The sequence below is a fragment of the Saccopteryx bilineata genome, chromosome 2 (assembly GCF_036850765.1).
Source record: "Saccopteryx bilineata isolate mSacBil1 chromosome 2, mSacBil1_pri_phased_curated, whole genome shotgun sequence".
Lineage (NCBI taxonomy): Eukaryota > Metazoa > Chordata > Mammalia > Chiroptera > Emballonuridae > Saccopteryx > Saccopteryx bilineata.
The window spans coordinates 255946154-255968324 of NC_089491.1; the positions used below are offsets into that span (position 1 = coordinate 255946154).

The window sequence follows — 22171 nt, forward strand, 5'->3', positions numbered from 1 at the left end:
AAAAAAATTTATTTATTTACAAAACAAAAAAAATTGTAATACTGTGTCATCCAGTTCTGCAGATTTATAAAATTAAGATATAAAGAGAAACTAAAGTGCATGGATTTGTAGATATGGGTAAACTAAGGGCTTGCCATAGGGAACGTTAGAGGCAGCTGATACTCTGGATTCTGGTTTAATCTAGGACAACATGCTGTGTTTCTGTCCTTTCTCACTGTGCCTCAGAGCCAAGCAAAGGTTCATACTTTGATCATACCTATGCACATCTGCTATTTCTCTCTCACTGAATGTAAATTTCTCTTTTCTGCCAAACCAGTACAAACTGGAATTTTATGGAACATAAATAAGTAAATATGTAATACAAAATATAAACAAATGAAAGGCAGTAAACTGGCAATATTCACAATGTTCCTTAAAAGTCAGAAGAAAAATGCTTTTAGAAAAGGCCTGTGTTGCCTGACCAGGTGGTGGCACAGTGGATACAGCATCGGACTGGGATGCAAGGGCCCAGGTTCAAAACCCCGAGGTCGCTGGTTTGAGCATGGACTCACCAGCTTGAGTGCGGTGTTGCTGGCTTGCGCATGGAATCATAGACATGACTCCATGGTCACTGGCTTGAGCCCAAAAGTCACTGGCTTGAGCAAGGGGTCACTTACTCTGGGGCAGTCCCCCCCACACACCCCCACTTGTGGTCAAGGCACATATGAGAACACAAACAATGAACAACTAAGGAGCTGCAATGAAGAATTGATGCTTCTCATCTCTCTCCCTCATCATCTCTCTCCCTTCCTGTCTGCCTGTCCCTCTCTCTGTCTCTGTTAAAAAAAAGAAAAGAAAAGGCCTGCACTCTCTGCTCCTATTGCCCTCCCACTACTGTGTTATACTTGCCGCTTCACTCAGACAAGTTGCCTGTCTAGCCTCACATTGCCACATGAACCAGTGTGTAATTTCCATGGCACTGGACATACCAGAAACTCAGCCAACTGACACAACTCCCAAATACCAATCAATACTGACCACTGCCCCCAAAGCCCTTCTTGTGGATGACCAGTTTGTAGACCTTTGTTGTTCTCATCTTGTACTGTTGTTTCCTTCAGCTGTTCCAAGCCTGGAGGAGAGAAGTCATCTTGCCTCCCTGTCATTGAAACACAAACAAAAAGGCTGTCAGACTTTTCCTTGCAATTGCTCTTCATTTTAAGCTCATAAAGATACTGGTGTTGCTCAGCTAAGAGGTGGCACCAACTCAGATGAAATCATTACTCCAAGTATAAGGAGAGATGGAGAACAAATAGAACCAGAGAATCTGGAAACAAAGGGAATTTCGGGCCATGCTCTCCTCCAACATCCAAGAAGACATTCTCTCTCTCACACTCCTAAAGGGAAAACTTGGAGTGAATGAGGCATTCATTACTTTGTTTCTATTGTATTTAAATAAATAACCCTCAAATAATAGAGATCTCAAGAGGTAAGCACATTCATTCTGTAGATGAGAAAATCGTGGGCCAGAGCAAGTGACTTGGCCAAAGTCACTCAGGCTGAGAAGAATTCCCACAGTTCAAGTTTCACAATCAATGTTTTGGGCAAATAGAGTATAAATGGAGGAAGGCAAAAGGGTTCAGTCCCCAAATCTCCGTCTGCATAAACTCTCAGCGGTTCCTCCCCACAGTCACTCATTTCACAGCAGAGGACACTGCGGTTCAGAAAGGTAAAGAGTCTTGTCTAAGGTCACACAGCGGGTTGGGGGTGGGGTCAGGATTTGAACTGAAGCCTGAGGCCCCCTTCCTTCTTGTTCCGCAAACCCCGGCCCCGGCTGGCAGCTCCACTCACCCGCAGCTCCAGAGCCACTTCCCACTTCAGGCCGGGGCCCCGAGATTCGGTACCTCGCCAGGCCCCCCGCGCCTCCTCGGGACGCCCTCCCTACGCCCCGACACCGGTGCAGCTTTCGTGCCGGAGCTCTAGGCGCCGATCGGCCCGCCCCAGCTAAGGAACGCTCACCTGAGAACCCGCGCCGCTCCTGTGGCTCCGCCCCGAGGCTCCGCCCCCTTCCCGCCCACCTGTCCCGGGCCTCTCTGGCCCAGCCTCCTCCTCCTCTCGGTGTCCGTGCCACTTCCTCATCCGGGGCTTGCGGGGCTTGTGGAGTCTTGTGCGGCCTCCAGCTCTTACTGCCCCCTGCATTTTTTGCTTGCTGGCCAGAGGGCCACCAGCCCCGAAGAGGAAGTCCTTTATCTTCTAGACGTTCCTAAATAGATCCGTTCCCGAGATCTTTGTTTCCAATTTAGTGACCCTCCAGCAAGGCGAACTCGGGAGTCTCCCCGGATCTCTAAACGGAATGTTATGGACCCTCGTCTGGCGTTATAGCGCTACTGAGAGGTGCAAAATAGTTTCTGGGAGAACTTTTTTTAAATGCAAAAGGCTGAGCACGTGCGACTTAGTGCCATCGCCCCTTTTGGGAAATAATCGGTTTTGGAGGGCTTTTCAAATCCTTCCAAACACCAAATGACGTTTGTGCCTGTCTGGCATTAATAATAAGTAACTACCATAGCTTTCACATACACCCTTAAGTAGTCACATCCCTATCAAGTAGCAGATACTGTACTATCATGTTTCTCACAAGGAGAAACAGGCTGGGGACACGAAATTCCTGGGAAGGAAGCAAGGACGGATCCTGACCCTGTCTAGTCCAATTTGGCTCCGAAGGCTAAGCATTTTATCAGCATCTCCTTGTCATACCCAAGGGCTTATTGGTGGGGCATTTTTGTCTTATTCCAGGAGAAAATCAGAGCTTGTGTGTTGTGCCTGAAACTGGCCAAAGGTTCCTGACAACTTGCCAGCTCCATTTGATTGACATACTGTTTGGGGAAAATTCTGAATACCGAAAGAAAAAAGCAATCATACCACAAGGATACTTGGGAGAGGCAAGACAAATAAGAGCTTTCTTAAGCATAAATGCTTTTACTTTAGAATTCAGAAGTTAAAAACTAAATCATTGTCATCTTTTTGTTTTTGTTTTTGTTTTTTGGGGTTTTTTTTGTATTTTTCTGAAGCTAGAAACGGGGAGGCAGTCAGACAGACTCCCGCATGCGCTGGATCAGGATCCACCCCGCACGCCCACCAGGGGGTGATGCTCTGCCCATCTGGGGCATCGCTGTGTTGCAACCAGAGCCATTCTAGCGCCTGAGGCAGAGGCCACAGAGCCATCCTCAGCGTCTGGGCCAACTTTGCTCCAATGGAGCCTTGGCTACCAGAAGGGAAGAGAGAGACAGAGAGGAAGGAGAGGGGGAGGGGTGGAGAAGCAGATGGCCGCTTCTCCTGTGTGCCCTGGCTGGGAATCAAACCCCAGACGCCAGGCCAAGGCTCTACGGCTGTAATATTTTATATTTAAAGGAAACATATAATCAAGTAGACTGCAACAGTTACAAAATTTTTCAAGGACAATACGTTACAAGTGAGAATTTTAATGTTGCCAATTCAGGGACAAACCCAGATTCCCCCAGGCTATTTTCGCTCCTTAGCAGTAGTGGTTGATGGGAAGTCCTTTCATTCCGGGGGTAGCTAATGAGATTGTCTCTCCCTGAGCCTCAGGAGAATATGATTCCTTCTCCTGAGAGATGTCCATACTTGGTATATATATTTTTTTATTATTATTGTTATTATTTTTTACAGGGACAGAGAGTCAGAGAGAGGGATAGACAGGGACAGACAGGAACGGAGAGAGATGAGAAACATCAGTCATCAGTTTTTCGTTGTGACACCTTAGTTGTTCATTGATTGCTTTCTCATATATGCCTTGACCATGGACCTTCAGCAGACTGAGTAACCCCTTGCTCAAGCCAGCGACCTTGGGTCCAAGCTGGTGAGCTTTTGCTCAGATCAGATGAGCCCGTGCTCAAGCTGGCGACCTCAGGGTCTCGAACCTGGGTCCTCTGCATCCCAGTCTGACGCTCTATCCACTGCGCCACCACCTGATCAGGCCATACCTGGTATATTTTAGAAATGCAAATATCCCACTTTTTAATTTGGCAAAAACTTGTGAAACACCTTGACAAGTTTTGGAAAAAAAATTTTTTTTTGAGAGAGAGACAGACTGGAAGAGATGAGAAGCATCAACTCATAGTTGTGGCTCCTTAGTTGTTCATTGATCGCTTTATCATATGTGCCTTGACTGGGGGGCTCCAGCCAAGTCAGTGACCCCTTGCTCAAGCCAGAGATCTTGGGCTTTAAACCAGTGACCATAGAGTCCTGTCTATAATCCCACACTCAAGCTGACGACTCCATGCTCAAGTCAGTGACCTTGGGGTTTCAAGCCAGGGTCCTCAGCCTCCCAGGCCAATGCTCTATCCACTGTGCCACTGCCTGGTCAGGCAAGTTTTAAGGTTTTTTTTGTTTGTTTGTTTGTTTGTTTTTTAGGTGAGAGGAGGGGAGATAGTGAGGCAGACTTCCGCATGTTCCCCCCACCTGGATCCACCTGGCAACCCCGTCTGAGACTGATGCTTAAGTACCAAGCTGTTTTCAATGCCTAAGGCTAACGTGCTCAGACCAACCACTGCTGTTCTCAGTGCCCAGGGTCACACTTGAACCAATTGAGCCACTGGCTGCAGCAGGGGAAGACAGAGAGAAGGGGGAGAGGTAGGGGGGAGGCAGATGGTTGCTTCTCCTGGGTTCTCTGACCAAGAATTGAACCTAGGATGTCCATATGCTGGGCTGATGCTCTATCCACTGAGTCACCAGCCAGGGCTAGCTTTGAGATTAAAAAAAACTTGTCTAAAATTGGTCACGGTAAGGGGAGATGCTCTCAGACTGGGAATCCAACAGCCTTGGTTGTACAACCATAGTGTTATAACCACCTACATGATGTACCCAAAAGCTCAATGAGCAAGATAAACAATATTTATTTAATGCAATATTTTCAAATCAACTAATACAAAAATCCATGGTGTAGGCCCTGGCCAGGTGGCTCAGTGGATAAAGCATCAACCTGGCACACCAGAGGTCGTGGGTTTGACCTGCAGTCAGGGCACATAGGAGAAGCAATTGAAGAGTACACAACTAAATGGAACAAATAAGTGAAACAACAGGTTGATGCTTCTCTTTTTCCTTCTCTTTCTCTCTTTCCCCCAAAACAATGGAAAACAATTAAAAATCCATGATGTACAAAAATAATCACATTTTAATTTTCTTTACTTATTTTCTTTATTATTATTTTTTAAAATATTTTATTTATTGATTTTTTAGAGAGAGAGGAGTGAGAGAGACAGAGAGAGAGAGAAGGGGGAGGAGCAGGAAGCATCAACTCCCATATGTGCCTTGACCAGGCAAGCCCAAGGTTTCGAACCGGCGACCTCGGTGTTCCAGGTCGACGCTTTATCCCACTGCGTCACCACAAGTCAGGCAAAATAATCACATTTTAAAATAAAGACAAGATCAATAGTTGTCCTGTGTAGTCATGTTCGATCCTGAGGCAGAAGGACAAACCAGTAATAACTGAGTTTCTCAGATCTCCTACAGTGAAATAATTGCCTGAGGAAGTAGATTCTATAAATGTAGAAATGTTTTAAAATGATTTTCTAGTTAATTTGTCCCAATAGCTTCTGTAATAGCCTATAAATGAACTGTGCAGGTATACAAACAATATATGAACTCAAAGGTTGTAAATAGTAGGGTTAGCATTTGGGTTTGTATATCTCCAGCCCTAATTAAAGCTGGAAAAACCATTAGCTCCACCAAAATGGTCCACATGTTGGCTGGCTCAAAGATATCTTGATCAGAAAAGGGAGAATTAAAGTCTCTCCCAAACTTTCAAACCTGTAGCTTCTCTAAGGTCCAAGAAGCAACAGATTTCTGTTTTAAACACAAAGCTGTGTTATTTGGGGCAAGTTGATTGCATTCTCAGGACCTCCTCAATTCCATATTTGATGAAGATTATTTTCTCTCCTTCAAATATCTGTTGAGCATCTGTGTATGTAGGACACCACTAGGTGCTGAACAAAGAATGAACAAAACACACAGGAGTGCCTGACTGGCGGTGGCGCAGTGGATAGAGCGTCGGACTGGGATGCGGAGGACCCGGGTTCAAGACCCCGAGGTCACCAGCTTGAGCGCAGGCTCATCTGGTTTGAGTAAAGCTCACCAGCTTGGACCCAAGGTCACAGGCTCGAGCAAGGGGTTACTCGGTCTGCTGAAGGCCCTAGGTCAAGGCACATATGAGAAAGCAATCGATGAACTACTAAGGTGTCTCAATGAAAAACTAATGATTGATGCTTCTCATCTCTCTTTGTTCCTGTCTGTCTGTCCCTATTCATCCCTCTCTCTCTCTCTCTGTCTCTGTAAAAAAATAAAAAAATAAACACACACACACACACACACACACACACACACACACGGGTGGAAAGGGACAAGAACAGTCAAGAAAGAGATGGAGCATACTCTTTGGAGCATGCCTCTCCCCACTCCCTTCTTCTAGGGGCCTTGTCTTTGCCTCTCTCTCTTAAGTTCCAAGAGCCCTTCTTTTTGCCTCTGTAACTTGTTTCCTGAGCCCGTTTCTTCTCCTGTTTACTTATTCTACAGCTGTGACTTTACAAATAAACTTTCTCTAACAGTTTGAAAGGGAGAGAGAGACAGAGAGAGAGAGATATGAAACACAATTTCAGCTGGTGTTAAAGCTGTGACAAAATTAAAACAAGATGCCTTGCCTTAAAGGACTGGAAGCAGAGAAGTGCCATTTAGATTTAGTGGTCAATGTGATTAAAACAAGGAGGGGAGTAGCATCACATAAAACACTGATTCCAACTATATATAAAGATCTCTTGGGCTGCCACACTGAAAGGCGGAAGGCCCATACAGTTGCAGCATCCAGGCCAGAGAAATGGTGGACTGGACCAGGGTGTGGGCGGTATAGACAAACATTAGGCCCTTAGAGCTCGTCAGGAGCTGGGTAAAAAAGTCCGTTCGGCTTTAAAAGTACGGGCCGCAGCCTGACCAGGCGGTGGCGCAGTGGATAGAGCGTCGGACTGGGATGCAGAGGACCCAGGTTCGAGACCCCGAGGTCGCCAGCTTGAGCGCGGGCTCATCTGGTTTGAGCAGGAGCCCACCGGCTTGGACCCAATGCTGCTGGCTCCAGCAGGGGGCTACTTGGTCTGCTGAAGGCCCGCGGTCAGGGCACATATGAGAAAGCAATCAATGAACAACTAAGGTGTTGCAACGCACAATGAAAAACTAATGATTGATGCTTCTCATCTTTCTCCGTTCCTGTCTGTCTGTCCCTGTCTATCCCTCTCTGACTCACTCTCTGTCTCTGAAAAAAAAAAAAAAAAAAAAAGTACGGGCCGCAGAGGCGGTGCCGAAAGAGACGCGAGGTAGCGTAGGGCGGGAGTCCGACGCTGGACAACCCGCCCTTGGGAGTTGCGCGCGCACTGTGAGGAGGCGGGACTTGGGTGAGCCCGCATGGTTGTCTTCGGCCCCGGATGAGGAAGTACGAGAGGAGGGGGGAGGACCATAGAGACGAAGAGGTGGCGGCGGCCGGAGCGCCCGTGGGCTCTCTTGGCTTCGTAGGCTCAGGTAGACTTGACGGCGGCGGGGCTGCAGCTGCAGAGGCTGGGCTGGCGGGGCGAGAGCGGGCCGTGGAGCAGGGCTCAGGGTAAGAGGCTGGGGGCGGGAAGGCTTCGGGCGCAGTCGCCCCGCCCCACTCCACCCCAAGAGGACCATCCGCCGGGAGGTGCAGGTTGAGGGGGAGCCCAGTCCCCCGCTCTCGGGGTGCTGAAGGGGACTGAGGCTACGCGGCGTGCGGCAGAACGACCTGGGGAAAGGGAGGAAACCAGGCCCTGCGTCTCGAGGGCGAAACGGCTTAACCGAGTCATGGCTCCGGCGGGGGAGATACTCCTCTTCAAACTCGATACGGCAGGAGACCCCCAACTTCCTTCGGGGAGAGCGACGCCTTTTTCCGTGGGCGTACACTCTTCTCCAGCTCCCGTGCGTTTATTAGCAGAGCAAGACCCGCTCCCGGGGTGCGAGAGGGGGATTCTGAACTTATTTTAAGGAGGGTATGAAAGGTAAACCCCCAAACAAGACCCCCCCCCCGAATTTGGTCAGCACAGCCCCTCAAGTGAAGAGCGAGGCTCAACTTGCCTAAAAGTGACAGAGATCTCCCTTCCCTGTAAAAGAGACTTAACCTCTTTTATTTTTCACCTTTACCCCGAGATATAGGGAGGAAGACCCTGAATTTACCTCTTGGTATTACAAGTCAGTTTTTTTTTTCCCTTCCCCCAGTCACGTCCACAGAAGGAGCCTAACTTCTCTCTTAACCCCCGTCTCCCGGTGTGCAGTGAGCTCCTTTCCTTTGCACGATTGGCGTTTGGAGTGTGATATTTGCAAGCCTTCGTCTCCCAGTTCCCGTCTTTGTGACCTTGACTAATAGCTTAACCTTCCTCACCCAGCCCATCTCTAATTTGGGTACACTTTTCATGGAATTGTCATAAGGGCTAAAGAAGAATTTGTGGGAGTGATTAGTACATAGTAGTAACCTTTTGGTCAATTCTTGCTATTACTGTTACTTAATTTGTTTTTTAAAGGAAACTAATATCTAATACAGGAAACAGATTTTTCTGTGCATGGCTCCTTTCATCACCCTCACCCCAGCCTCCACCCTATAGCCCCCATCGCAAGTATTCAACCCAACCTTTCTAACTGGAAAGAAGGCTTTCCCCCCTGGGGTACAGAAAGAGGCACTTCTAATCCTCTTAGATCCTACCATACTTCCCCAATTAACAAAGAGGGCCTCAATTAGAATTATCAGGAAAATAGACTTCGTTTTTGGAAACAAGTCTGTATTTCAAGAGGTAAGGAAACCTGATTTCAGAAGCCAGCCTTTTCTTTGTTTACAGAAGCTATCACTTCCTCACTGGTTAGAGATGTCCTCTCCCACGAATACCTACCTCTACTTGCTCTAGTGACCAAAGAGCTTCCTAATAGCTACATATCCCCTCCCCCAAAGAGGGAGATTCCAGTTTGTTTCTCTTGCTTTCTCAAGAAAAATACCTTTGAGAGGAGGACTCTTTCCTGCTATATGTTTAGAGCAACGCAGATGGTTTCTTTTCTCTTCCTTTGAAAAAGAAATTAGTCTTTCTATGCTGAGAGTCTGTCAGTAGAAATCAGGAGCATTTCACTCCACTCCTCTAGTGAAGACAGGGATCCTTTCTCTGCATGCTAATTAAGGAAGGAAAAGAGAAACAGTGTTTGATGCTTTTGAGAGTCCCTGCACATTCCATGTTGAAGAGTTGGGACCTATTTAATATATGGGCTTCCCTGCCCCACTTTCAGTTTGTCTAGAGATCTTATTAAAAGATTCTTTTTCTGTCTCTTAAGAAGGGCCTCTTCTCCGAATTCCCTCATGGAGGGATTGGTTCTAGTGACTGGATATTTGGAAATGAAAGCCCTTTTCTCAAGGTGAAAGGAATGTTGTGAACTTCTGAGGGCCTGATCATTATTGTGAGTATTGTCAGTGTCCAGTGTTATTAACTATTTTTCTTTTCACTAAGAGCAGCCCCTTTGCTTTGGAATTAAAGGGAGGGGAGACCTTCAGAGTCAGGATTATTGGGGCACATGGTTTTTTGTTCTTTTGTTTTCTTTGTTTGATTTCCCCCCTATTTTTATTAGTGCTACAAACATTGTACTCCCAGAATTTTTGTTTTAGGGACTGTTTGAACGACTTAAGTAAAAATTGCCACTTTGTCACGTTTTTAGTATTATAAAATGTATTCTAAGGAGAACTAGAAGTGCAATGTCATCTTTCACTGGTTGTCCCCCCTCGCTTTTATTTGGTGGGATAGGAATAAACACTGCCAAGTTGCCTGAAGACACGTTAAAAGCTTTCTATCTTTTTTGTTTAAGTGTTCTTAAATTACCTCTTTGTCCTTGAGTACTTGTAGTGGGAATTAAGTTTGAGTTCTCTACCACCATTGTTGATGTCTTATAGGTGTGCTTTGTTGAAACAGTGAAATAGAAAAGTTTTACTTAGAGTCATAAGATTTTTATGGGTGGCAGGACCTTTGAGATTATTCTGTTTAATTTGTTAATTTTGCATGTGAAAAACTAGCCTAAGCGAGTTAAGAGACACATTGCAGGCCTTGCAGGTAGTAAGTGCATGATAAAATAGGGACCCTGGTCTCCCCACAGGGAAACCATCATCTAGATCAGGGGTCTCAAACTCAACTCAGCATGTGGGCCGCAGAGCAAGATCACAGCTGTTTGGCGGGCGCACTAGGTCTACAAAAGGCAACTGTTACGCAACACTTTTCTCATTGCAGTTGAAAACAAAAAAAAATCAGTACAACAAGCACAATCGTACATGCAGTTTACTCAGTGTCACAAAACGACCAGAAACTGTAGTTCGCATCACAACTGCTGTTAACTAAGCTAATATCTAGCTAGGATGCTAGAGAAATGAAAAATACAAGTAGGCCCCTAGGCTTACTTAATTTTATCCAAAATATTTTGAACTTCGTGGATTAGTCTGCGGGCCGCACAAAATTGTTCGGGGGGCCGCATGCGGCCCGCGGGCCGCGAGTTTGAGACCCCTGATCTAGATGCTTCCAGCACTGCTTCTGCATTTGAAACACAAAGATCTGGAGATGATTGTTCTCACTTCAAAAGAATGCCTTCTTTTATTGGAAGTACTACCTACTCCCTATAAATATTTTTCCTAAAAGAAAAAAAATTAATTCTCCAGTCTAAATCTTCATTGTATTATAGTAAACAAGACAAGCCAAATAGCAGCTGGCAAGAGTTGGCTGGGAATCTCTGGGTTGTTTCTTGCTTATACTTCAAACTAGATAATTATCACTCAATTGGTTGTTTATAAGTTATTAGCAAGAATTAAACCCTAAATCCTTGTCTACATTTTATAGGCATGTGTTACTCTTTTTTTTTTTACTTGAAGTTTTAACATTTAATGTAAAGACTTATGATTGAGGCAGAGAGCTAACATTTGGGAAGATAATGATAGATTTTTAATTTATTGATTGATTTTTTTTAGAGAGAAGAGAGAGAGAGAAGCAGAAAGCATCAACTCATAGTGGTTGCTTCCTGTATGTGCCTTTGCCAGGCAAGCCCAGGGTTTCGAACCAGGGACCTTAGTGTTCCAGGTTGACGCTTTTATCCACTGTGCTGCTGCAGGTCAGGCACAGTTAGTTATTCTTTATTGTTACATATTTGGATCTTGGGAAATAATGTTTTATTTATTTATTTATTTTTCTGAAGCTGGAAACGGGGAGAGACAGTCAGACAGACTCCCGCATGCGCCCGACCGGGATCCACCCGGCACGCCCACCAGGGGCGATGCTCTGCCTACCAGGGGGCGATGCTCTGCCCCTCCGGGGCGTCGCTCTGCCGCGACCAGAGCCACTCTAGCGCCTGGGGCAGAGGCCAAGGAGCCATCCCCAGCACCCAGGCCATCTTTGCTCCAATGGAGCCTCGGCTGTGGGAGGGGAAGAGAGAGACAGAGAGGAAGGAGGGGGTGGGGATGGAGAAGCAAATGGGCGCCTCTCCTATGTGCCCTGGCCGGAAATCGAACCTGGGTCCCCCACACACCAGGCCGATGCTCTACCCTGGCCAACTGGCCAGGGCATTTTAAAAAATTTTTAACATATGTGCCCTGGCCAGGTAGCTCAGTTGGGTAGAGCATAGTCCCAACACTCCAAAGTTACAGGTTCAATCCAGTCAGGGCACAAGAATCAACCAATGTATGCATAAGTAAGTGGAACTACAAATTAATAAGTAGATATAATTAAAATTTTTTTCAACATATGTAATACATATTCCTTGTAAAAAAAGAAAAAAGTAAAACATAAAGATAAGCCATTCATGATTCCATCACTCATCACTGTTGAACTTCTTCTTTTTTTTTTTTTAATTTTTTTGGGGGGGTATTTTTCTATTTTTTATTAATTATTTTTATTGATTGATTTTTAGAGGGAGAGAGAGAGAGAGAGAGAGAGAGAGAGAAAGGGGAGGAGCAGGAAGCATCAACTCCCATATGTGCCTTGACAGGGCAAGCCCAAGGTTTTGAACCGGTAACCTCAGCGTTCTAGGTCGACGCTTTATCCCACTGCGCCACCACAGGTTAGGCGAACTTAATTCTTTTTAATATATTTTTTAAGATTTTCACTCTAGCTGTTCATTCGTTGCCTGTCGTATGTGCCTTGACTGGGCAAGTCCAGGGTTTTGTTGTTGTTGTTGTTTTGTTTGTTTGTTTACAGAGAGAGAGTCAGAGAGAGGGATAGACAGGGACAGACAGACAGGAACGGAGAGATGAGAAGCATCAATCATTAGTTTTTCGTTGTGCATTGCAACACCTTAGTTGTTCATTGATTGCTTTCTCATATGTGCCTTGACCGCGGGCCTTCAGCAGACCGTGTAACCCCTTGCTTGAGTCAGCGACCTTGGGCTCAAGCTAGTGAGCTTTTGCTCAAACTAGATGAGCTTGCTCTCAGGCTAGTGGCCTCGAACCTGAGTCTTCCACATCCCAGTCCGACGCTCTATCCACTGCGCCACCACCTGGTCAGGCAAGCCCAGGGTTTTGGCCCAGCAACCTCAGCCTTCCAAGTTGGTGTTCTATCTACTGTGCCACTATAGGCCAGGCAAGTTTATATCTTTCAAACATTTTCCTATATACTATATATTTTACTAAGAGTCCTGATGTTTATGTAGTTTGCTAAAATTTGGGTGTTTTTTTCTGCGGTCTTGGTGGCATCACCAATATCTTGATAGATGGCAATTATTGAGAGAAGAGTTTAGTGATGCAAGCTAGTGAGCTGAGAATAATTTTAGGTTTGCATCTAAATATTACTCCATCCTTACACTTGATCTTAGCCAAAAGGCTGAGAAGCAATAAAATATTACTCCATCTTTGAGGGTTCCAGCCAAGGCACTCAGCTATTCTTGGTGACTCAACTGCAGATGCTTCTGAGAAACTTAAGGACCCAGAATGGGCTGGGAGAACAAGGAGGGTGTGTCTGTTTTGCTTCAGCAGCCAATGTGCCTAGTTGTTTTCCAGGTTGAGAATTATGACTCTAGCAAACAAGAGCATCAAGAGATGGTGATAGCTTTGTGGTGTTTGGTTTTTGTAAATTGGAAGTTATCTTTTGGTGACCAAAGCATTTAAAATTTTATTTTGGCAATGATGTTTACATTGTATGTGGAGGCATAGGAAAGGTAAAGCTACTCTTTTCCCTGAGGAATATTTTGAGCCATTTTATGTGATTATCAGTATTGCCTCTTTGCGATAAAGATGTTTAGCAAATTTGTATTTTTGCATGAATTTGTGTTCAGAACAAAACCTTGAATTAGAACCATGGGGATGTTAAGAAGTGGCATTTGTTAGACACTGCTGGATTTGTGTCTGTGGGCTACCAGTTGCTAATTAAAGGTCAGATAGTTATGTTTGGGGAATCAAGTCTGAGCTCTAGGATAATGGAGATCATTACTGAGAGAGACAATTGGATCAGAAATAAGCGTGTAAGTTTACTGAGGGCATCTTACTCATTCCTGTAATAAGGCTCATTCTTTAGATTGAATAGGTTCTTTCTTAGGTTTGGGGGGATGCCATCCTTGTGAGTAAAACTGGTCAGGAACTTGAAAAAAGGTTAAGGCTAGGGTTAGATTTCTCTTTTTTTATATTAACTTTATTAAGATATAACATATATCATACCATTCAAGAACTTAAATGATATGATTTAGTGGTATTTAACATGGTCACATACAGTCATCACTGTAATAAATTTTAATTTTTTTTCTTCTTTTCCACATGAGAGACAGACTCTCCACATGCACCCCAACTGGGATCCACCAAGCAATCGCCATCTGGGGCCAATGCTCTGCCCATCTGGGGCCCTTGCTGCATTGAAACAGGAACCATTTTTTAGTGCCTGAGGCGGAGGCCAGGAAGCCATCCTCAGCACTCAGGGCCAACTTGCTCCAATCAAGCTTTGGCTGCAGAAGGGGAGGAAGAGAGAGAGAGAGAGAGAAGCGAGAGGGAGGGGTGGAGAAGCAGATGGGCGCTTCTCCTGTGTTCCCTGACTGGGAATCAAACCCAGGACATCCACACACTGGGCCAACAATCTACCACTGAGCCAACTGGCCAGGGCCAACAGCAGTCTTTTTAAAAAGCCATTTTAATATGTGTATAGTGGCGTATCTGTTATTTTAATTTATGTGATTCCCCAATGACATATGATTTGAGCTTATTTTCATATGCTTGTTTGCCATGCTCACAACCGAGTTATTTTTAGCACCTAAGGTAGAGGCTCCACAGAGCCATCTTCAGCACCCAGGGCTGATGCCCTCAACCCAACTGAGCCATGGTTGTGGGAAAGGAAGGGAAGAGAGAGAGAGAGAGAGAGAGAGACAGGGAAGGGGTGAAGAAGCAAATGGTCACTTCTCCTGTGTGCCCAGATTGAGAATTGAACCCAGGACATCCACAAGCTGGGCCAGTGCTCTGCCATTGAGCCAGCCAGCCAGGGTCTATAATCAATTTTAGAATATTGTTATTTATCCCAAAAGAAACTCGATACGTAGCCGCCTCCTATTTCTCTACCTCTTCCAGCACTAAGGAACTGCTAATCTACTTTCTAAGTCTGTGCTTATCTATTCCAGACATTTCATATAAATGGGATCACATGATATATGGTCTTTTGTGACTAGCTTATTTTCCATAACGCTGTCAAGATTCATCCATCTTGTATCATAAGTTAGTACTTTGTTTTTATAGTTGAGTAGTATTCCGTTGTATGGATAGACCACATTTTGTTTATCCATTCATCAGTTGATGGACATTTACATTATTTCCACTGTTGGCTCTTATGAATAGTGGTACTATGAACACTTGTGAAAGTTTTTGTATGGTTATATGTTTTTGGGTATATAACTAGGAGGGGACTTGCTGGGTCATGTGGTTACCCTATACTTAGAGGGACAGTTTCAAGTTATCCTCATAGCAGAGAGCTGTAAGAAAACGTGAGGTCATCTAAAAAGTGAAGCCTGAAAAGAAAAGTATAGCAGGGATTAAATTTTGGAGAATGCCTGACCAGGTGGTGGTGCAGTGGATAGAGCATCGGACTGGAACACAAGAGGACCCAGGTTTGAAACCCTGAGGTCACTGGCTTGAGTGCGGGCTCATCCTGCTTGAGTATGGGCTCACTAGCTTGAGCGCGGGGTTACTAGCTTGAGCTTGGGATCATAAATATGACCCCATGGTCGCTAGCTTGAGCCCAAAGGTCACTGGCTTGAAGCCCAAAGTTGCTGTCTTGAGGAAGGGGTCACTCTCTCTGCTGTAGCCCTCTGGTCAAGGTACATGTGAGAAAGCAATCTGTGAACAACTGAGATGCTGCAACAAAGAATTGATGCTTCCCATCTCCCTTCCTGTCTCTCTGTCCTTAACTGTCACCCTCTCTGACTCTCTGTCTCTGTCAAAAAAAAAAAAAAATGACATTTTATTATTGCCTTGGCCGGATAGCTTGGTTAGAGCATCATCCCCAAGTTCAGAAGTTGCCGGTTCAATTCCTGGTCAGAGCACATACAGGAGCAGGTCAATGTCCCTGTCTCCCTCTCCCTTCCCCTCTCTCGCTAAAATCAATGAAATAAAAAGATGAAATAGCTTTAAAAAAAAGTGGGTTTTTTTTTAAGAACACCACACTTTGGTGGCATACAGGGAGAAGAGCTCTTGAGCATAAGCAGGTGTACAGACCCACAGAGCCGATCTCCATCAACAAACCTGCTCTTTCACAGTATCCCTTTATCCCTTAGTGCGGTAACCTCCTGTCCTTTTATACAGGGTGGGGCAAAAGTGGATTTACGGTTGAAATACTTTATTATATTATTACTATTAATTATTGTATTATTTTCCATATGAACAACTATAAACCTACTTTTGCCCCACCCTGTATGTTGTGACAAACAAAAACTGGATTTTGTTGTTGGGAAGGAGAAACTGAACCAAATTAAAATTGAGCACTTCCTACCTTTTTTGGGGGGGGCTTCAAATAGCAATTCCACTATATCTCTGCTAACCCCTATATGGACACGTGCGCACGCACACGCGCCCCCAGAAATACGCAGGACATAGAGGAGAGGGAAAGGCTGTAGCTCCAAAAAGGGTACATTTCTCTAAGCACTGTGTGAGTCTCATTTGATTTTTAAAAATTTTTTTATTGATTTGAGAGAGAAAAAAGAAGGGACAGAGAGAGAGAAAAGCATCAACTTGCCGTTCCACTTAGTTCCAGTTAGTTGTACACTCATTGATTCCTTCTCGTACATGCCCTGACCAGGGACTGAACCCACAACCTCAGTGTGCCAGGACAACACTTTATCCACTGAGCCAGGGCTGGATTTAAGTTTATCAGCCCTCCTGTATAACCTAAACTTTATGGACCAGAAGCCTGATTTCCTATAATTTCTAGTATTTAAGTAAATAGTGGAGTATTATATCCTTTTATCTTTGAATGGGGTTTCTTTTCTTTTTTTTTTTTTACAGAGACAGAGAGAGAGTCAGAGGGATAGACAGGGACAGACAGACAGGAATGGAGAGAGATAAGAAGCATCAATCATCAGTTTTTCGTTGTGACACCTTAGTTCATTGATTGCTTTCTCATATGTGCCTTGACCGTGGGCCTTTAGCAGACCAAGTAACCCCTTGCTCGAGCCAGTGACCTTGGGTCCAAGCTGGTGAGCTTTGCTCAAACCAGATGAGCTCTTGCTCAAGCTGGTGACTTTAGGGTCTCGAACCTGGGTCCTCCACATCCCAGTCCTACGCTCCCATCCCACTGCGCCACCACCTGGTCAGTCAAATGGGGTTTCTTAAATACACTAAGGGCATCCAGTGAATGAAATCATAGGAACATGAATAAACTATCCACCATGGTTTAGAAAGGCAGAGTGGTCCACAATGAGAGGACCTGTCATCTGCCCTTCCTCAGCCACCAACTTGGGTCCAAATAGCACAAGTGAAAGGATGGGATCTTTTGTGCACGGAGGAATGATAGTCCAGGAGTATTCAGGATGAGTACTTCTTCATGAGGAAACTGAGCATGTGCCTTTGTGTAAGTGACATCTGTGGGCTTCCCCCCACATAATCAGGTAGGAATAGAGACAGGGACCAAGGAAGCTGAGTTGTACAGATTGATGTGGTGTGTTGGAAAGTCCCTCTTGCTCAAATCTAGTCATAGTCAGTGAAGAGAAGGTGGGACGTGTCTTTGAATAGCCATCCCTGGACTTCACTTATCTGGGGGGAATACTGGACTTTAGGAAGTGGTAGGAGTGGAAATCGGCTGGTTTTCTGAAACATCCTTTCCTGTGTGCATTTTGGCCAAAGGGATTTGCCATCAATACCTCCAGTAAGTCCTTGTTACAAACCCTGAGTTGCTGAATATTTCTTCTCTCTCCTTGTTTAGGATTAGGCAAAACAAGAATGAAAGCATGCAGAGTCTTATCTGGTTAACCAGTTTCCACGTTGGTCAGGTCAAACTGAATTTTGTGGAACCTGCACATACAGTGTGTCCGTAAAGTCATGGTGCACTTTTGACTGGTCACAAGAAAGCAACAAAAGATGATAGAAATGTGAAATCTGCACCAAATAAAAGGAAAACCCTCCCAGTTTCTATAGGATGATGTGGCAGCATGTGCGCATGCACAGATGATGACGTAACACTGTGTATACAGCGGAGCAGCCCAGGCCATGCCAGTTGAGATGTGGACGGTACAGAGGAAAGTTCAGTGTGTTCTGTGGCTTGCTAAATTCGAATCTGTGACCAAAGTGCAACGTGAATATCGGCGCCTTTATAATGAAGCACCACCACATAGGAATAACATTACTCGGTGGGATTAGCAGTTGAAGGAAACCGGCAGTTTAGTGGAGAAACCCCGTTCTGGTAGGCCATCAGTCAGTGACGAGTCTGTAGAGGCTACGGGGTAGCTACCTAAGGAGCCCTAAAAAATCTGTGCCTGAGCCCACATCAAACTGCACTGAATAGGTATGAAACTGGGAGAGTTTTCCTTTTATTTGGTTTAGATTTCACATTTCTATCGTCTTTTGTTGCTTTCCTGTGACCGGTCAAAAGTGCACCATGACTTTTCGGACACACTGTATTATTGCTAGACTAAAATGGAAAAGTTACCAATCGGGAAACCCTGGTCGTGAGTGTACCATTTCCTAGCTTGGTGTGGAATGAATGAAGTGTGTGTCTGTGTGGTGACTATTTTAATCATACAATATTATGAACTACCTAGATACATTATTTCAGTAAATACGCTGTGTTTCCATCACCCTATGCAAGAAATTAAATATTCCCAGTCCCCTGTGTATCCCCCTCTGTCCTCTCAGATAACCATGTAATATTTTAAGCAGGTCATTTTAACCTCTTCAGGTGTGATTTAAAAATCTATAATGGGCAAAGAAAACCAGTTAGAAGGTAACGGAAGACAATTGGACTTTGGGTGATGGGAATGCAGCATAATCAAATGTCAAAATAACCTAGAGATGTTTTCTCTGAAAAAAAAAAATCTATAATGGGAAGATGATAGCGGCCCTACTTAGCTCAAAGAGTTATTATGAAAATCAAATGAGTGATGTCTGTGAAGGCACTAAGAAAATCTCAAGATGCTGAATAAAAGTCAGGAAGGATCCTGGTGAAGAGCTAGTTTAGTAGTGTCTTGTGCCCGCCAGTGTAGATCCTAGCTTAAGGGTTTGGTAAGCACTGAAGGAATGGAATTCTGTTTTCTGTCTTTCAGAAAGTATCTTAATGAATAAAAGCCAGTGAATCAAATCCTTCAGAGTCCCTTAGTATATCTGCATTCAGCAAATACTTACAGAGTACCTACTGTGTGTCATATGCCTATTCTAGGCAGTGGGAATATAGCAGGGAACAAAATGAGCAAGGTTCATGCCCTGAAAACAAGTAGAGAACTATTTTGATCTTCTGATTTACAAATCTATCCCATGGCTGCTTAGACATGTCTTATTCCTACTAGTATTTAAATCTGGCTTTCCAGATTTAAATGGAGAATATATCATAAGGCAGTATTTGACTTGAGATTAGACAGGTGTCTATTAAAACTTTAAGGAATTTTTCCACAAATTCAGTCTCATTTTTTATTGAATTTATTGGGCTGATAGTTGTTAATAAAATTATATAGGTTTCAAGGCTACAGTTATATAATTCATTACCTTTATATTGTATTGTGTGTTCACCACCCCAAGCCCACAAATTCAGTCTATTAACGACAATTTTTTGGTGCCAGATAATGCCAGCATTTGAGGTAGAATTTATTGTCCTTGTTTTTGCCAATTTGAGCTGAGACAACTTTCTTCTACCCTGCCAAGTTTTAAACTTTTATCCCTTTGATTTATGTCAGGGTGAACCGTTTGATGTAAGACTTGACTCCATAATCTCCATCTGCCCTAATGCTGTCATCCGGAGTAGAGACTCAGCCAGTTCCACTTGATTCCTCCATGTCTGCCGTGGTGCAGGAATTATACTCTGACCTCCCAGTAAGTGTCTCCAAAGAGCTTCATGCTGACCCTGAGCCAAGTGTGATTCCAGATGTAAAACCTGGAGCCTCAAGCTCTCTTGTAAATCAGAGTAGGGCAGTGCCCGTGGAGCTGCAGAGGACTCATGTGGAAAGTTGTGAAGAAACCTCTGAGACCTTGCGTCATGGGGGAGAGCCTGGGTGGTGTGGGCTGGTGGACTCCACAGCAGGAGTTTCTATGGCTTCTGAGATCTTGGCTAGGGAAGAGAAAACCAAGAGCATGGAACTAACGGTCTGCAGAGATCGAGGGGACCAGGTGGAAATTGTAAGAAACCCCTGTGGGGCAGCAAAGGAAGACCCCTGTCAACATTCCACAGCCACTGGAGAAAAGATCAGCCCAAGTCAGGTAAGAAATGACATCTTGATTCAGAGGAGTTGAGTATGAATGACAGTTCTCCTGAGTAACACTTCACATGATAAAGGACAGATGCTGACAGGTAACTTATGATCTATTCTTGAAACATTTTCAAAATGTTGATTTTGGTGTTAACTTTTTTATTTTTTTGGCTCTTTTAAAACACGCGTATCACATTAGACATTTGAAGAGAGAAAGTGCTTATTTAATGACAAAGTGTCACTTCTCTGAAGCAGCTACCGTACATGAAATGTTGAGTGTCTTTGTGATAGTGATGTGGTATTGCTGCATCCGATGTTAAGGAATGATGTGTACTTGTTCCTTAAGTTTGGGTAGAATCATTATTAGTGATAGTATCGTGGAGTGAGATATCCCAGAGGTGTCATTGAGGAAGGCTGTTGATTCAGGTAGGGCTTCATAGAATGGATGGATACCCCGGAAGTGTTGCTATATTTTTGAAATGAGTCCTTAGCTTTACAGGTCCAAAAACTTGACTTTATTTTTTTATATCAGAGGTGGTGGTTTCCAAAGGACTGACCCATGCTAACCCACGTCATGAGAGGCTGAGGTGTAAGCCAGAAAGCCAGTTCTTTAATTAGTACACAGTGAAAAGTGTGATTATTACTTGGTAGGAAATGGGAAATAAAATCTCTCTTTGTGAGTTTGAACTTAGAGTAAGAGGGGTTAGTTTTGTGAGACTAATGGTTAGTGAGCTCTGATGGACCCCAATTCCTAAAGGAATATGCCTGCCAGTTAATTGGACTAGAAAACTTACTTTCTCCCCTGGATGGTGCCTTAAACCAGGAGTTAACAAACTTTATCTGTAAATGGCTACGTAGTAAATATGTATTTCAGGCTTTGCAGGACACATTATATCTGTCGAAACTACTCAACTCTGTCGTGATACAGTTGTAAAGTGAAAGTAAGGAAGCATAGACAATATGCAAATTGATGAGTGTGGCTATATAAATAGAACTTTATTTATAAGCACAGGCGCTGGTCTGCAGGCTATCATTTGCCAACCCTTGCTCTAGACCCAGTAATAAATTTATATTTTCTGGACTTTCTGGTCTCAGCTCCATTTCCCACTTCATAAATACATCATTTCTTTACACAGGGTATCAGTCAGTTGATTGTTTTAGTGGGTCTGTATAATACTAACTATAACTAGGAATGAATTAAGTAATAGTTGAATATGATAATCAGATTTTATCCTGTGGCAATCTACTCTTAAAAATACAGTTAAATGAGTGAGGTAACAGATTCAGGGTCTAAAGGTTTCTTCTTGATACGGTGGGCTGAATCTATCTAACAGGATGAAAGTTAATGTAATATTCAATATAAAATAAAAGGATGCATATATAAATTGTAAAGTATAATAGTGAACACAACTTATATACATCTACACATGTGTGTACATACCACCTAACCAAAGAACTAGAAGATTACTATCTCTTTTTTAAAACCATCCCTTTCTCCCAACTCTACTATAGGTAAATACTATGATTTTTGTAAGGCAAAATGAAATTTAATCGATACAAGATTTTGTACTTGGCTCCATAAATTGAATTCCACAAGTGAAAAAAAGTATTTATGGAGAAACAAGACCTACAGGTTTTTGCTGGTCACTTAGAATTAACTTTGTGGTATGGCTGCCAAGGAAAGCCAATTTGCTTTTAACATACATTAACAGAAATGTGTTTTCTGGACTGAGAGAGGGTGTCTGTGCTCTGTTGTGTTCTGGTTAGCCTATGGTTAGAGTAACATACTCACAATCTCCTCCCCCACAGCACTCAGATGAGTTCAAGATGCCCCTGGGATTGGTGAGAGAGTAGGGTGAGAGGGGAAGCCAGAAGTGTGTCAGTATTCCTGGCCAAAGAGGATCCTGTCCCCTCCTCCTGATGCTGAGCCTGGAGTCATATGTAGAAGGACTATAGAAAACCAGGAATGTACTCCTGGATAAAATTCATGTTAATGACACAACCTGAAAACACACCATTGGAGGCTGAGTTGCTGGGCATGTTTTCCTAAGAAAGAGAAAAATCAAGAGAAGTGAGAGAAGCCTTCAGGAATTTGGGGGCTTTTAGTTAAAAGTAGTTCTGTTGAGCACATTTGAGCTTGTGGAGACATGGCAGTGATAGCTCCTAATCATTTTCAGGTCACAGAACCCTTTGGAAATCTGAATGAATGCTGCAGACCTCTCAGAGAATCAGACATACCATTTCCAAAGGTTTGCAGAGCCTTGAC

General features: G+C 44.0%; 2 protein-coding genes across 23 annotated transcripts in view; one reads left to right on the forward strand and one right to left on the reverse strand.

Moving 5' to 3' along the window:
• The window catches only part of DEPDC5 (DEP domain containing 5, GATOR1 subcomplex subunit), a 114265-nt gene extending 112294 nt beyond the window's left edge, over positions 1-1971 (reverse strand). For all 8 annotated transcript variants that reach the window (XR_010729273.1, XR_010729274.1, XM_066260057.1 and 5 more), the window contains exons 1-2: positions 1828-1971; positions 1018-1135 (exon numbers count right to left, since the gene is read on the reverse strand). Coding sequence is in view for 6 of the 8 variants with exons in the window: in XM_066260057.1 (XP_066116154.1) it covers positions 1018-1075 (58 nt within the window). In the remaining 2 variants the exon portion in view is untranslated. The remainder of the gene's footprint in view (positions 1-1017; positions 1136-1827) is intronic.
• Positions 1972-7429: 5458 nt separating this feature from the next.
• PRR14L (proline rich 14 like) overlaps positions 7430-22171 on the forward strand; it is a 57478-nt gene continuing 42736 nt past the window's right edge. For 3 of the 15 annotated variants that reach the window (XM_066260068.1, XM_066260074.1, XM_066260077.1), the window contains exon 1: positions 7479-7633. Coding sequence is in view for 6 of the 15 variants with exons in the window: in XM_066260065.1 (XP_066116162.1) it covers positions 19445-19915 (471 nt within the window). In the remaining 9 variants the exon portion in view is untranslated. Of the gene's footprint in view, positions 7634-7707; positions 8046-9357; positions 9481-19395; positions 19916-22171 lie in introns of those variants that run through there. The other 12 variants (XR_010729275.1, XM_066260062.1, XM_066260069.1 and 9 more) reach the window with 9 other exon arrangements.